General features: G+C 40.6%; 1 protein-coding gene across 15 annotated transcripts in view; it reads right to left on the bottom strand.

The window, feature by feature from the left end:
* The window catches only part of mmd (disintegrin and metalloproteinase domain-containing protein mind-meld), a 378549-nt gene that overhangs the window by 223012 nt on the left and 139760 nt on the right, over nucleotides 1-15777 (bottom strand). For all 15 annotated transcript variants that reach the window (XM_071659048.1, XM_071659111.1, XM_071659065.1 and 12 more), the window contains exons 8-12: nucleotides 14273-14344; nucleotides 11523-11695; nucleotides 6797-6966; nucleotides 6224-6393; nucleotides 4994-5056 (exon numbers count right to left, since the gene is read on the bottom strand). In XM_071659048.1, the coding sequence (XP_071515149.1) occupies nucleotides 4994-5056; nucleotides 6224-6393; nucleotides 6797-6966; nucleotides 11523-11695; nucleotides 14273-14344 (648 nt within the window). The remainder of the gene's footprint in view (nucleotides 1-4993; nucleotides 5057-6223; nucleotides 6394-6796; nucleotides 6967-11522; nucleotides 11696-14272; nucleotides 14345-15777) is intronic.

Here is a 15777-nt window from a genome sequence, read left to right on the forward strand (position 1 = left end):
CATCAGGCATAGTATACTGGCAGGATCAACCATGGAACCTCTATCAGGAGTAGTGTCCTAGCATGGTCAACCGTGGAGCCTTTATCAGGCACAGGCATGGTATAAGGATGGGGTCAACTGTGGAGCATCTATCAGACATACAGTAGAACACTGGTAGGGTTAACCATGGAGCCTATTTACATACTTCACCTAGCTACAGTATCAAGAATCTATTGGCTCAATTAATGACTTGTTTCATTACAGTAGTGTACATCTTGATATCTAGTACAGTATATATCAACTCCTTCACTCATGCATTTTTCACTGAAGTGCTCAAAAAAAAAAATCTTAAATACATCTTGTTGTATGGTTGCGAGGCGTGGGCTATGGATAGAGTTGTGCGCAGGAGGGTGGATGTGCTGGAAATGAGATGTTTGAGGACAATATGTGGTGTGAGGTGGTTTGATTGAGTAAGTAATGTAAGGGTAAGAGAGATGTGTGGAAATAAAAAGTGTGGTTGAGAGAGCAGAAGAGGGTGTTTTGAAATGGTTTGGGCACATGGAGAGAATGAGTGAGGAAAGATTGACCAAGAGGATATATGTGTCGGAGGTGGAGGGAACGAGGAGAAGTGGGAGACCAAATTGGAGGTGGAAAGATGTAGTGAAAAAGATTTTGAGTGATGGGGGCCTGAACATGCAGGAGGGTGAAAGGTGGGCAAAGAATAGAGTGAATTGGATCGATGTGGTATACCGGGGTCGACAAGCTGTCAATGGATTGAATCAGGGCATGTGAAGCGTCTGGGGTAAACCATGGAAAGTTCTGTGGGGCAAGGATGTGGAAAGGGAGCTGTGGTTTCGGGCATTATTACATGACAGCCAGAGACTGAGTGTGAACGAATGGGGCCTTTGATGTCTTTTCCTAGCGCTAACTCGCACACATAAGGGGGGAGGGGGATGTTATTCCATGTGTGGCGAGGTGGCAATGGGAATAAATAAAGGCAGACAGTATGAATTATGTACATGTGTATATATGTATATGTTTGTGTGTGTATATATATGTGTACATTGAGATGTATAGGTATGTATATTTGCGTGTGTGGACGTGTATGTATATACATGTGTATGGGGGTGGGTTGGGCCATTTCTTTTGTCTGTTTCCTTGTGCTACCTCGCAAACGCGGGAGACAGCGACAAAGCAAAATAATAAATAAATAAAAAATATACATATCAACAAATTAGCAAATTAAAAAAAAACATTTCTTACAAACGTCATAATTCTTAATATACATTGCATTATTCCTTATTCTTTAAACAAATGCTTAGCTAGGACGTCCTTGGTCTAATAAGGGAAGGAGTTGAATAGTTCAACTTTTTCAGTATATTTTCTTCAATGGATGATTAAGTTAGTAAAAAAGTGCTGTAAATTAGATTACTATATTCTATTAATAAATCTAGGATGCTTTTTCTGACTTTACTGTTTGCTAAACCTACACAATCCTTGGAAATACTTACCATCTATATTCCGCAAAAAAATTTAATCTGGCAATTGGTTCATCCTAACCATTCTGAACTAAACACAATTCAATGTGTAAATAACACTGAAAAATTTCATTAGCGATAAAATATCTCAAAACATCTATCTATCATTCTTATCCATAATTCTAAATAAACTGAAATGATTAAAGTCACTCAACCTAATGACTCATTCATGTCCATCCAGATGTCTAAGAAGAAACAACAGCAAAAGTACTACTACTTTATACAAGAGTGGACATGAGAAATGATATTATTATTTCTTTTTATTATTATACTTATTCACCATTTTCTGTGTCAGAGAGGTAGTGCCAGAAAACAGACAATGAATGGCCCATCCACTCATGTACACATATAAATATATTTCTTTTTCTTTCTTTCATACTATTCGCCATTTCCCGCATTAGCGAGGTAGCGTTGAGAACAGAGGACTAGGCCCTTGAGGGAATATCCTCACCTGGGCCCCTTCTCTGTTCCCTCTTTTGGAAAAAAAAAAAAAAAAAAAAAAAGTGAGAGGGGAGGATTTCCAGCCCCCCGCTCCCTATATATATATATATATATATATATATATATATATATATATATATATATATATATATATATATAAATATATATATATACATAATCACCCATACACGCACATATACATACCAACATATACACATATACATACACATACACAGACACATACATATATACACATGTACATATTCATACTTGCTTGCCTTCATCCATTCCTATTGCTACCCCGTCCCACAGGAAACAGCACCGCTACCCCCTGCTTCAGCGAGGCAGTGCCAAGAAAACAGACAAAAAAGGCCACATTCGTTCACACTCAGTCTCTATCTGTCATGTGCAATGCACCAAATATACAGCTCCCTATCCACATCCAGGCCGCACAAACTTTTCCAGGGTTTACCCCAGACATTTCGCATGCCCTGGTTCAGTTCAATGACAGCACATCGACCCCAGTATACCACATCCAATTCACTCTATTTCTTGCACGCTTCTCACTCTCCTGTAAGTTCAGGTCACGATCGCTCAAAAATTTTTCACTCCATCCTTCCACCTCCAATTTGGACTCCCACTTCTCCTTGTCCTCTCCACCCCTGACACATATATCCTCTTTGTCAATCTTTCCTCACTCATTCTCTTCATATGACCAAACCATTTCAACACATCCTCTTCTGCTCTCTCAACCACACTCTTTTTATTACCACACAACTCTCTTACCCTTTCATCACTTACTTGATCAAATCACCTCATACTACTTACTGTCCTCAAACGTTTTATTTCCAACACATCCACCCCCTCCATACAACCCTATCTATAACCCATGCCTTGCAACCACATAATATTGTTGGAACTACTCTTCCTTCAAACATAGCCATTTTTGCTCTCTGAGATAACGTTCTCTCCTTCCACACATTCTTCATCGCTCCCAAAACCTTTGCCCCCTCCCCCACCCTGTGACTCACTACCGCTTCCATGGTTCCATTTGCTGCTAAGTCCACTCCCAGGTATCTAAAATACTTCACTTCCTCCAATTTTTCTCCAATCAAACTTACATCCTAATTAACTTGTCTCTCAACCCTACTGAACTGAATAACCTTGCTCTATTCACATTTACCCTCAACTTTCACCTTTCACACACTTTTCCAAACTTAGTCTTCAGCTTCTGCAGTTTCTCCCACAAAATAGCCACCAGAGCTGTATCATCGGCGAACAACAACTGACTCACTTCCCAGGTTCTCTTATCCCCAACATACTGCACATGCATCCCCCTCTCACCAAAACTCTAGCATTTACCTTCCTAACCACCCTATCCATGAACAAATTAAACAAACATGGGGACATCATACACCCCTGCCGCAAACTGACCTTAACTGGGAGCCAATCACCTTCCTCTCTTCCTACTCGTAAATATGCCTTACATCCTTGGTAAAAACATTTCACTGCTTCTAGAAGCTTACCTCCCACACCATATACTCTTAAGACCTTCCACAAAGCATCTCTATCAACCCTATCCTATGCCTTCTCCAGATCTATAAATGCTGCATGTATATCCATTTGTTTTTCTAAGTATTTCTCACACACATCCTTCAAAGGAAACACCTGATCCACACATCCTCTACCACTTCAGAAATCACACTGCTTTTCCCCAATTTGGTGCTCTGTACATGTCTTCACCCTCTCAATCAACATCCTCCTAAATAATTTCCCAGGAATACTCAACAAACTTATGCTTCTATAGTTTGAACACTCACCTTTATCCCCTTTGCCTTTGCACAGTGGCACTATGCACACATTCTGCCAATCCTCAGGCACATACATACATTGAATATCCTTACCAACCAATCAACAACACAGTTAACCCCTTTATAAATGAATTCAACTGCAATACTGCCTTGCTGGATTTCATCTTATGCAAAGCTTTCACTACCTCTTCTCTCTTAATGAAACCATTCTCCCTAACCCTCTCGCTTCGCACACCATCCCGACCAAAACACCATACATCTGCCACTCTATCATCAAACACATTCAACAAACTTTTGAAATACTCACTCTATCTCCTTCTCACTTCATCACTATCTGTTATTACTTCCCCCCTTGCCCCCTTTCACCGATGTTCCCATTTGTTCTCATCTTATGCATGTATTAACCTCCTTCCAAAACATCCTTTTATTCTCCCTAAAGTTTTATGATACTCTCTCACCCCAGCTCTCATTTGCCCTCTTTTTCAACCGTTGCTGCTTCCTCTTGACCTCCTGCCACTTTCTTCTGTACATCTCCGAGTTATATGCACTCCTTGTAAGTGTCGTCCATTCGCCTCTCTCTTCTCTTTCACTAACAACTTTACTTCTTCATCTCACCACTCACTACCCCTTCTAAACTGCCCACCCACCTTTCTCATGCTACACGTATCTTTTGCACATGCCATCACTGCTTCCCTAAATACATCCCATTCCTCACCCACTCCCCTTACATCATTTGCTCTCACCTTTTGTCATTCTATACTTAAGCTCTTTTGTACATCTCCCAGTCATTTGCACTTCTTCCTTGTAAGTATCATCCAAATGCCTCTCTTTTCTCTTTCACTAACAACTCTACTTCTTCGTCCCACAACTCCGTATCCTTTCTAATCTGCCCACCTCCCACCTTTCTCATGCCACACGCATCTTTCGCACAAGCCATCACTGCTCCCCTAAATACATCCCATTTCTCACCCACTCCCTTCACATCATTTGCTCTCACCTTTTGCCATTGTACATTCAGTCTCTCTTGGTACCTTCTTGCAAAATTCTCCTTTTTTGAAAACCTCTACAAATCTTCACCTCTGCCTCCACAAAATAGGAATCAGGCATCCTCCCAGCTGCCTCTCCCAGCACAATAACATCCAAAAGTTTCTTTTACTCACCTTTCAATCAACACATGCCAATAATGCCCTTATACTTATAATCAAAACAAAAAATCAAAATTACCTGTGGTGGTCTCCTTGAATCAACTGGAAGTTTCCCACTGGATCCTGGTCGATTGATTTTAAACTAGAAAATAAGAGGCAAGGGAGAAACTGGTGAAACAGTGCACAGAAATAACTTATCTACAGTTACGGCAAAAATCATATTATCATAAATAAACATGTATGAAAATAAATTTGCCAATAATTGCTGCAGACTATTTGGTGATGAAATAATAAAATCCTACATGTGTTGGAATAAAACTAAGTTCTATCTTTCACTGTAGTTAACATCCTTCTGCATCAATTTATACATATTATTTACATAAAGAATTATTGCTCTAACTGGCCTGTAATGCTACCCCTAGGGATACTGATTTACATTCAACACTTCACTTGTCACCACTGTTTTCAGGAAGATTCAGCTCCTGCAATCTTCCCACTCCACCATCTTCCTTGAATCTTCATTCAATCATGCAGTCCTTTTGTTTCCACAACATATATGTATAAGGCACCACACCACTCTAGCAGCCTCTATCGTGTATTCTTTACATGCCTCTACACCAACTCACATTCATCTTGTACTTTCTCATTAATGTTTCTCAATTTCATATTCAACTTCTTCTGGAACTTAAGTTTTACACTTACACTCCTCAATTTCTTTATCTTTAACCTTATTTCTTTCTGAGCATTCTAGCCCTATATCAAGGAAAATCAACAACCTAAACTTTACTATCAAAATATGACAAATCTATCCAACCTTAAGACTACGCATCAAGTACAATATCTATAATCTTTTGCTTACTCATAACACATTCAGACACTTCCTTGTACACCATCTCCTCTGTGCATGTAACATGTGTAACTAAGTACATCCTTATGGTGAAAAAGTTTATTTCCCATTCTCATACCTGCTAATGTACACATTCCCTGAATTCTTTATCATTCTCACCTGGAACCCCATACAGCCCTCTCACTCTTACACTGTCTATCCATCCAATAAAATTCAAGCACCACATAAAATTTGTCCCCTAGATCAATGTCCTAAACTGCACTTTCTAATTCTCTACAAGATTTCATCTCAAGTCTCTTCATCATTGCATGGCACATAGGAAAATATGAAAATCAATTCTAACCTATCACACTTGATATAAGCAATTAACAGTCTTGAGCAGATACATTTGTAGCCAAAATATTTTCTCCATAACCTGCAATGATATCATTATAAAGTCCTGGCAAAAGCTAACTGATATACCTTGGTTGGTGTGTGGAGGAGACAGCTGGCTTCTTCAACAGTTTGCAAAGCATGATGATAGTCATCTACTGAACACTTGGAGAACTTTGAAGGTTGAACATTGTCTTGGCCTACAACATTCTTTGACATAATACATCCATGCCAGTCTTGACAGTAACAGTTGGGCCCTCCTGAAATTTTTAAGTTTGTGGTTACTGTCTTGGTGCACAAGGTTTTAAGCAAATCTACCAATGAAAGTTATTGATACAGTATCAATGAACTGAAGATCTAAATTTAGGACATGATATTCCTCATTACAATAAAAGGATTCATGGGTATGTTCAAGAGAAGAATCACCTGAAGGACAGATAATATGTTCCATATAGGTTTAGTTCTGGATAAGAACTTGTCCTTCAGACCTTTTTTTTTTTCTAATAACACCAGGGGCTCCTGCTTATTCTTTTTCCTAAATCATATCTTTACCGTCTCAAAGTACAATAAAAAGTGCTTTTTAATATTCGTTGTAGTGACATTATCATGAGGCCATCCATATATAACAAGCTTCAATCATTTCACTCTCTTGTTCACACTTACTTCCATCATCATGTTTCATGTAGAGGTTGTGGCCAATCATGTGAGTCATGGTGGAGGCTACCAGATGTGGCTCATACACATTGAGGTCAACAGAGATTCCAGCAGATTTGGAAGTGCAGATACTGTTGGGAACACCCATCCCAGATTCTCCACCCTGGAAATGCTCCCCACTGGAACAGGGGATGTAAACTTTAGCAGTCACAGCAAAAATTTCAATAAAGAATTCAGAGATTAAACGGTAGCAATGAAACTTTCAGAGTAATAAGATAAATGGAACAGCAGTGAAGTTCAAAAAGGACATAAAAGGTAAGATGGTATTAGAGCGGGCTTATCAAGAAAGGGATCCGGTGTTTTATCAATATATTTACAGAGGAATAAGTTTGTTGAGTATTCCTGGGAAATTATATGGAAAGGTATTGATTGAGAGGGTGAAGGCACATACAGAGCATCAGATGGAGAACAGCAGTGTCCTTTCAGAAGTGGTAGAGGATGTGTGGATCAGGTGTTTGATTTGAAGAACGTGTGTAGAAATACTCTGAAAAACAGATGGATTTGTTTGCTGCATTTATGGATCTGGAGAAGGCATATGATAGGGTTGATAGAGATGCTTTGTGGAAGGTCTTAAGAGTATATAGTGTGGGAGGTAAGTTGCTAGCAGTGAAATGTTTTTCCCAAGAATGTACGGCATGTGTACAAGTAGGAAGAGAGGAGAGTGATTGGTTCCCAGTGAAGTTCGGTCTGCGGAAGGGGTGTGTGATGTCCCCATGGCTGTTTAATTTAATTTGTTTATGGATGGGGTGTTTAGGGAGGTAAATGCAAGAGTTTTGGAGAGAGGGGCGAGTGTGTGTGTGTGTGTGTGTGTGTATGTGTGTGTGTGTGTGTGTGTGTGTGTGTGTGTGTGTGTGTGTGTATACATATACATATACATATCATCCCTGGGGTTAGGGGAGAAAGAATACTTCCCACGTATTCCCTGCGTGTCGTAGAAGGCGAATAAAATATATATATATATATATATATATATATATATATATATATATATATATATATATATATATATATATTTTTTTTTTTTTTTTTTCAAACTATTCGCCATTTCCCGCATTAGCGAGGTAGCGTTAAGAACAGAGAACTGGGCCACTGAGGGAATATCCTCACCTGGCCCCCTTCTCTGTTCCTTCTTTTGGAAAATTAAAAAAATTGAGAGGGGAGGATTTCCAGCCCCCCGCTCCCTCCCCTTTTAGTCCCCTTCTACGACACGCAGGGAATACGTGGGAAGTATTCTTTCTCCCCTATCCCCAGGGATAATATATATATATATATATATATATACACATATATATATATATATATATATATATATATATATATATATATATATATATATATAAATACATATATATATATATATATATATATATATATATATATATATATATATATATATATATATATATATATATATATATATGTATATTTTTGCTTTGTCGCTGTCTCCCGCGTTTGCGAGGTAGCGCAAGGAAACAGACGAAAGAAATGGCCCAACCCACACCCATACACATATATATACATACACGTCCACACACGCAAATATACATACCTACACAGCTTTCCATGGTTTACCCCAGACGCTTCACATGCCCTGATTCAATCCACTGACAGCACGTCAACCCCGGTATACCACATCGATCCAATTCACTCTATTCCTTGCCCACCTTTCACCCTCCTGCATGTTCAGGCCCTGATCACACAAAATCTTTTTCACTCCATCTTTCCACCTCCAATTTGGTCTCCCACTTCTCCTCGTTCCCTCCACCTCCGACACATATATCCTCTTGGTCAATCTTTCCTCAATCATTCTCTCCATGTGCCCAAACCATTTCAAAACACCCTCTTCTGCTCTCTCAACCACGCTCTTTTTATTTCCACACATCTCTCTTACCTTTAAGTTACTTACTCGATCAAACCACCTCACACCACACATTGTCCTCAAACATCTCATTTCCAGCACATCCACCCTCCTGCGCACAACTCTATCCATAGCCTACGCCTCACAAACATATAACATTGTTGGAACCACTATTCCTTCAAACATACCCATTTTTGCTTTCCGAGATAATGTTCTCGACTTCCACACATTTTTCAAGGCTCCTAGGATTTTCGCCCCCTCCCCCACCCTATGATCCACTTCTGCTTCCATGGTTCCATCCGCTGCCAGATCCACTCCCAGATATCTGAAACACTTTACTTCCTCCAGTTTTTCTCCATTCAAACTTACCTCCCAATTGACTTGACCTCAACCCTACTGTACCTAATAACCTTGCTCTTATTCACATTTACTCTTAACTTTCTTCTTTCACACACTTTACCAAACTCAGTCACCAGCTTCTGCAGTTTCTCACATGAATCAGCCACCAGCGCTGTATCATCAGCGAACAACAACTGACTCGCTTCCCAAGCTCTCTCATCCACAACAGACTTCATACTTGCCCCTCTTTCCAAAACTCTTGCATTCACCTCCCTAACAACCCCATCCATAAACAAATTAAACAATACATCCCTGGGGATAGGGGAGAAAGAATACTTCCCACGTATTCCCAGCGTGTTGTAGAAGGCAACTAAAAGGGGAGTGAGCGGGGGGCTGGAAATCCTCCCCTCTCGTTTTTTTTAATTTTCCAAAAGAAGGAACAGAGAAGGGGGCCAGGTGAGGATATTCCCTCAGAGGCCCAGTCCTCTGTTCTTAACGCTACCTTGCTAACACGGGAAATGGCGAATAGTTTGAAAGAAAAGATATATGTATATATTTTTATATTTCTATTATACTTTGTCGCTGTCTCCCGTGTTTGCGAGGTAGCGCAAGGAAACAGACGAAAGAAGTGGCCCACCCCCCCCCCCATACACATGTATATACATACGTCCACACACGCATATATACATACCTACACAGCTTTCCATGGTTTACCCCAGACGCTTCACATGCCTTGATTCAATCCACTGACAGCACGTCAACCCCGGTATACCACATCGCTCCAATTCACTCTATTCCTTGCCCTCCTTTCACCCTCCTGCATGTTCAGGCCCCGATCACACAAAATCTTTTTCACTCCATCTTTCCACCTCCAATTTGGTCTCCCTCTTCTCCTCGTTCCCTCCACCTCCGACACATATATCCTCTTGGTCAATCTTTCCTCACTCATTCTCTCCATGTGCCCAAACCACTTCAAAACACCCTCTTCTGCTCTCTCAACCACGCTCTTTTTATATATACATATATATTTTTTTATTATTTTGCTTTGTCGGTCTCCCGCATTTGCGAGGTAGCGCAAGGAAACAAATGAAAGAAAAGGCCTAACCCACCCCCATACACATGTATATACATACACGTCCACACACGCAAATATACATACCTATACATCTCAACGTATACATACATATACACACACAGACATATACATATATACACATGTACATAATTCATATTGTCTGCTTTTATTCATTCCCATCGCCACCCCGCCACACGTGAAATAACAACCCGCTCCCCCCGCATGTGCGTGAGGTAGCGCTAGGAAAAGACAACAAAGGCCCCATTCGTTCAGTCTCTAGCTGTCATGTATAATGCACTGCTCCCTTTCCACATCCAGGCCCCACAGAACGTTCCATGGTTTACCCCAGATGCTTCACACGCCCTGGTTCAATCCATTGACAGCACGTCGACCCTGGTATACCACATTGTTCCAATTCACTCTATTCCTTGCACGTCTTTCACCCTCCTGCATGTTCAGGCCCTGATCACTCAAAATCTTTTTCACTCCATCTTTCCACCTCCAATTTGGTCTCCCACTTCTCGTTCCCTCCACCTGTGACACATATATCCTCTTAGTCAATCTTTCCTCAATCATTCTCTCCATGTAACCAAACCATTTCAAAACACCCTCTTCTGCTCTCTGAACCACACTCTTTTTATTACCACACATCTCTCTTACCCTTTCATAACTTACTCGATCAAACCACCTCACACCACATATTGTCCTCAAACATCTCATTATATTCCTACGAGTCCACGGGGAAAATGAAACACGATAAGTTCCCATGTGCACTTTCGTGTAATAATCACATTATTAGGGGAGACACGAGAGAAATATAAGTTAGTTGATATACATCGAAGAGACGAAGCTTGGACACCATTTGGTAAACATGCGATTGTCCTTGTTTCCCGCGTCAAGGAGGCAGCGCCAGGAAACAAACAAAGAATGGCTAATCAACTCGGGGATAGAGGAAAAATGATACTTCCCAGATATTCCCCGCGTGTCGTAGGAGGCGACTAAAGGGGGCGGGAGCAGGAGGCTGGAAACCCTCCCCTCCTTGTATTTCAATTTCTAAAAAGGGAAACAATATATATATATATATATATATATATATATATATATATATATATATATATATATATATATATATATATATATATATATATATATATTCCCAAAGTATTTACCACGCCCTCCATAGTCCACAAATACTAATACACGCTATCTTTTCATTCCAGTGCCATTCTGATCAAACATTTAATGATAGTTTCCCTCATCATCCATGCACCTATCTCCCACATCACTGTCCATTCACATTCTTGAACATGTACCCTGTTATGTCTCCACTTTTAGTCATTCTCTTCCATCATTATTATCATCATCATCATTCTCTCTCGCACATCTTTACTCGAGCTACTCACGTGATCAGATGTGATGTGTCCTTGTGGAACTTGTCAAGGTTGTCCCCCACGTAGCCGTAGAAGTTGATGAGTGCTGTCGAGATAGGCTGGTTTCTGCCCAGGTCGATTAAGTTCCTACCAGACCAGGTCTCCAGGTACGTGATGGTGATCCTCGTGTTGATTGTCTTGAAGTACTTTAACCACAAGAGGAATTAGTGTTGTGATGGAGGCTGGGGGTCACGAATGGGGTTCGGGAAATATCTGTCACTACAAAAAGAATCGTGAAAGGAGAAAGCTGGGAAACGTATACGACAGGGCATGGTATATGTTTATGGCGGCTTAGTAATGATACGAGTGGGTACGAACGGGATTTATAGATGGTAAGACAAAAGGAATGTTATCAGAGGTGTATTAAGTGGAAAGGAACAGGAAATAACACAAGATAGAACCGAGAGTGGTGGGGTGGGGTTAGGGGATACGGGTGATATGTGAAGTGATATAATCAAGAGAAGATGGGAGAGAAAGCATTAAATATTTGCTAAAGGGGAAGAGCAGGAGAGATCTATTATACGTAACGTGAGGGGAAGACAAAGGAATCAATTACTGGGTGTCAAGGGGAAGGCAAGGCGTTATAAACGCACTCTCAGACCGCAGATACAAACAACTAACAGTATTTCTTTATGAAATCTAAGTAAATGAATTAACTTACTCTTAAGACATGTCACTGCCAACTAATACATGATCCATCCTGTGTACATAATACAGCTGGTTCATTATGAAAATCATCAGGGAATTACGTTAGATAAAAAAAAAAAAAGTGATATTAGGGTCCTGCAACCCTACATGTTAATGAGGATCTTTACGCCCTTAAATAACTGGCAGGAGCCAACTGGCAGCCTCACCACGAGAAAATTGGGGAATTATAAACTCGGGTGCACAAGAGAACTGGTTTGCCTCTATTATGTGTGGTTAGTGACTAAACCACAAAAATGCTACTTGGCATCTGAAGTTACTCCATACTGATAATATTACATATAACAAATTATGTTATGCTGTAAGATCGTTAATTGGTTAAACCTTTAGTGTGAAGTGTAAACAACATTCCAACCCATGAATGGTATATATAAGCAGCTGTTTACGATGAAACTCTTCTCAAGTGAGACCCTGCATGGACGATCACTCCCGAGCAGATATGTATTAACCTTCCACTACGTCTCCTACGGTAAAGCTAACGCCATGACATCCATGAATCACAATATTACGGCCGAGGTAAGAATTTTTAAAAGGTATAAGATGAAATGTATCCTCTCCATTCAGAATTTTACTTTGCTAGAAAAAAAGAAAATAGCTAATTTAGGTAAATCTTTCATTGTGATGAACCTGACTGGCACAATAAAGCAACAATACTGTCAGGAAACGTGATTAATACAACTCTTATAGTGTCTGCTACAAACCTTGTATTTGTACTGACAGAAACCCAGCTAAACAAAGTTCCAGTTTCGATGGCAAATCTGTACTTTGTACTGCCAAGTTCTGACCATCATTTTTTACTTCATAACATAGCAGTGATTTTTTTTTTCCAATGCTCTACTACTGGTCAACACCAAATATGATGCAATTTACTGCCTCTTTTCGAATGTTCTGGTCAACACTGTTCCGAGTTTAGTATTAAATGGAAAGGATAAGTCCCTAGCAGGTGACACATGCAACAAACTGAATGCTCTACCATTACCTCAGCGGGCACAATGTCTTAGCTTGTTAATCAATAAACAGCCTAGATTAAAAAGAATATATACGGATGACTCAGAAGAAACAAAGTACCAATTAAAGATATCGAGTCATAAAGACAGTTGCTTATACATGACGAGGACAATAAACAAAACATAACAAAAGTAAAAAGGCTGAAAGTAAATGCAACGATTTGGAGTCAAACGAAGTGTCCACCTAACATTTTTAGAGCTGAAAATAACCCTTGAGCACGACAGCCCCGGGTATGATGACCCTTATGAAGGCTCAGGTCAAAGGTCATACCATCATATATCCAGTGGTTGTGGCGCTGGGCTCAAGGGGTCGAACTGTTTCCATGTAGGTGACTAATATCAATCATCAGTTACTGACATCTTTTAACGTTTTTCTTATAATTTGCCAAGTTCTATTCAGTGATATCTGACAATATCTACTTACATCTGTATTTGCTTACGATCATATTCACAGCAATTAACTTCTCCCAGAGGGCTATCTCTTAACAGTCGTCTCCCTATAATCCACTTTGAATCCAGAAACTTTAGAAAACGTTGCGTTTCCTCTTCATCATTTTACGGTGTTTCTCCTCACGTACTCCAATACCAACGGCATGTTGCTGTCACGGGACAACAATGGTACTACAACCCTTGCGGTATGATGACCTGACCCTCTCGAGGGTTAGGTCAAAGGCCAGGCCGTCACACCCAACGATGGCAATGTCGTCCTTACTGGGTTACGCAAACGTTTGTCCTTCACAAACTTTATATCTCGTGTACATCATCCCGCTGGCAGGATTACCACAACAACAACCTCAGGCACTAAAATACGCCAACAAATTACCGTGGAGAGTATTAACATCCCGGAGACCCCAGTTAACCGAGCCTTACTATCATCCTACGTCAACAGCACTAATTTACATCATATTCAACACCCAGATATGCTAATATAACATGTCTCTGCACTTAGTTATAACAACTCTAACATCCAGATAGGCTAATATAACAATGCCTCTGCATAAACGAACTCACCAGATCCGCTATGTTGGCAATCTGAAGGGCGTCGTTGATTGCTCTGTCGCGGGAATAGTTTCTGTCCTCCATCTGTAATAAAGGGGCAGAAGGTAAGACATATGAATATGAGTCATTTAAATGATGGAAGTACATGAGAGTATGTACATGGCAGTACATGGGAAGATCAATTAACAGAAGACCTAGAAGTCTATGATAAGATTATCTGCTGCAGAAGAGTACATGGAAAGACCAGATAACAGAAGACCTGATGGTCTATGACAAGGTTATGTGTTGGAGGACAATGATACTATTACATGCCTATTCTACATAAAAGGAAAAAGTGTAGTACAGCAAAAGCCTCCTCTCCACCCACCAAAATAGATGGAGACAGGATAGTACAGCAGAAGGCTCCACCCCAACCATCACTATAGATGGAGACAGGATAGCACAGCAGAAGGCTCCACCCCACCCATCACTATAGATGGGAACAGCTTACTAAAGCTGAAGATTTATTTCATTATAGAATCAAGGTTCATGATTTACTTAAACTTTGAGAAAGGGATGAATGTTGCTCAAATGGCTATCAAAAAGTAATAAAGCATAGAGGAGTTACTGTCATATCGTGGTAAAGTAATAACAAGGAACCGATAGTTAACAAGGGATCTGCGAAAAAATATGGGTATAGTTGTAACGATGACGAAAATCAAGTTCAAAAAAGTTAAGCTGAGAAAGAAAATGATAATCAATTGCGTAAAGTTGTTAAAATGCAAAAGTAGATCAGTGACTTTGCTAATGGGTCTCCAATGAAGTAACTAGGCCAAACAATTCTAAATCATGATGACGTAACAGTCACCCTGACCCCTGATTTGCTGTCACGGTTGTGACGTCGACATCAGAAAAGAAGGGGGGGACTTGTAAAAGCCCTTCTGATTAGCTGTCATGTTTGTGACGTCAATATCGTGGGGAGGGAGACTCGCAAAAGCCCGCCTTGATTGGCTGTCGCATCTGTGACGTCAAGACCCCACGACTTGCAAAAATGCCCCTTGTCGCTTTCACAACACACGATATGTACACCTCTTACTGGGTGTGTGGAGGGTGTTTGTGGCGTGTAGAGGGTGTGACAGTGTGGAGGGTGTTTGTGACGTGTGGAGGGTGTTTGTGACGTGTGGAGGGTGTTTGTGGCGTGTAGAGGGTGTTTGTGGCGCGTGGAGGTGTTTGTGGTGTGTGGAGGGTTTGTGGTTTGTGGAGGTGTGTGTGTGTGTGTGTGTGTGGGAGAGGGGAGGGAGTTGTGATGCGTGACGCTCGCTGCCGTAAACGGTTTGTCAGTCTTCCAGGTAACATCGGCAGTACACGACTGTCGTTAACAAAACCAAAATCCCAACCATATGACACAAGCACCAGACAGTCCACAAACCACCACACGCGCACTTGACAATTCACAACACACTGAGCCATGTTCCGTGTGTGATGTTTGTGGAATGTCGAGTGTTTGGGATTTTGGTTTTACTGACAACAGTCGTGTG

The sequence above is a fragment of the Panulirus ornatus genome, chromosome 5 (assembly GCF_036320965.1).
Source record: "Panulirus ornatus isolate Po-2019 chromosome 5, ASM3632096v1, whole genome shotgun sequence".
NCBI classification, from domain to species: domain Eukaryota; kingdom Metazoa; phylum Arthropoda; class Malacostraca; order Decapoda; family Palinuridae; genus Panulirus; species Panulirus ornatus.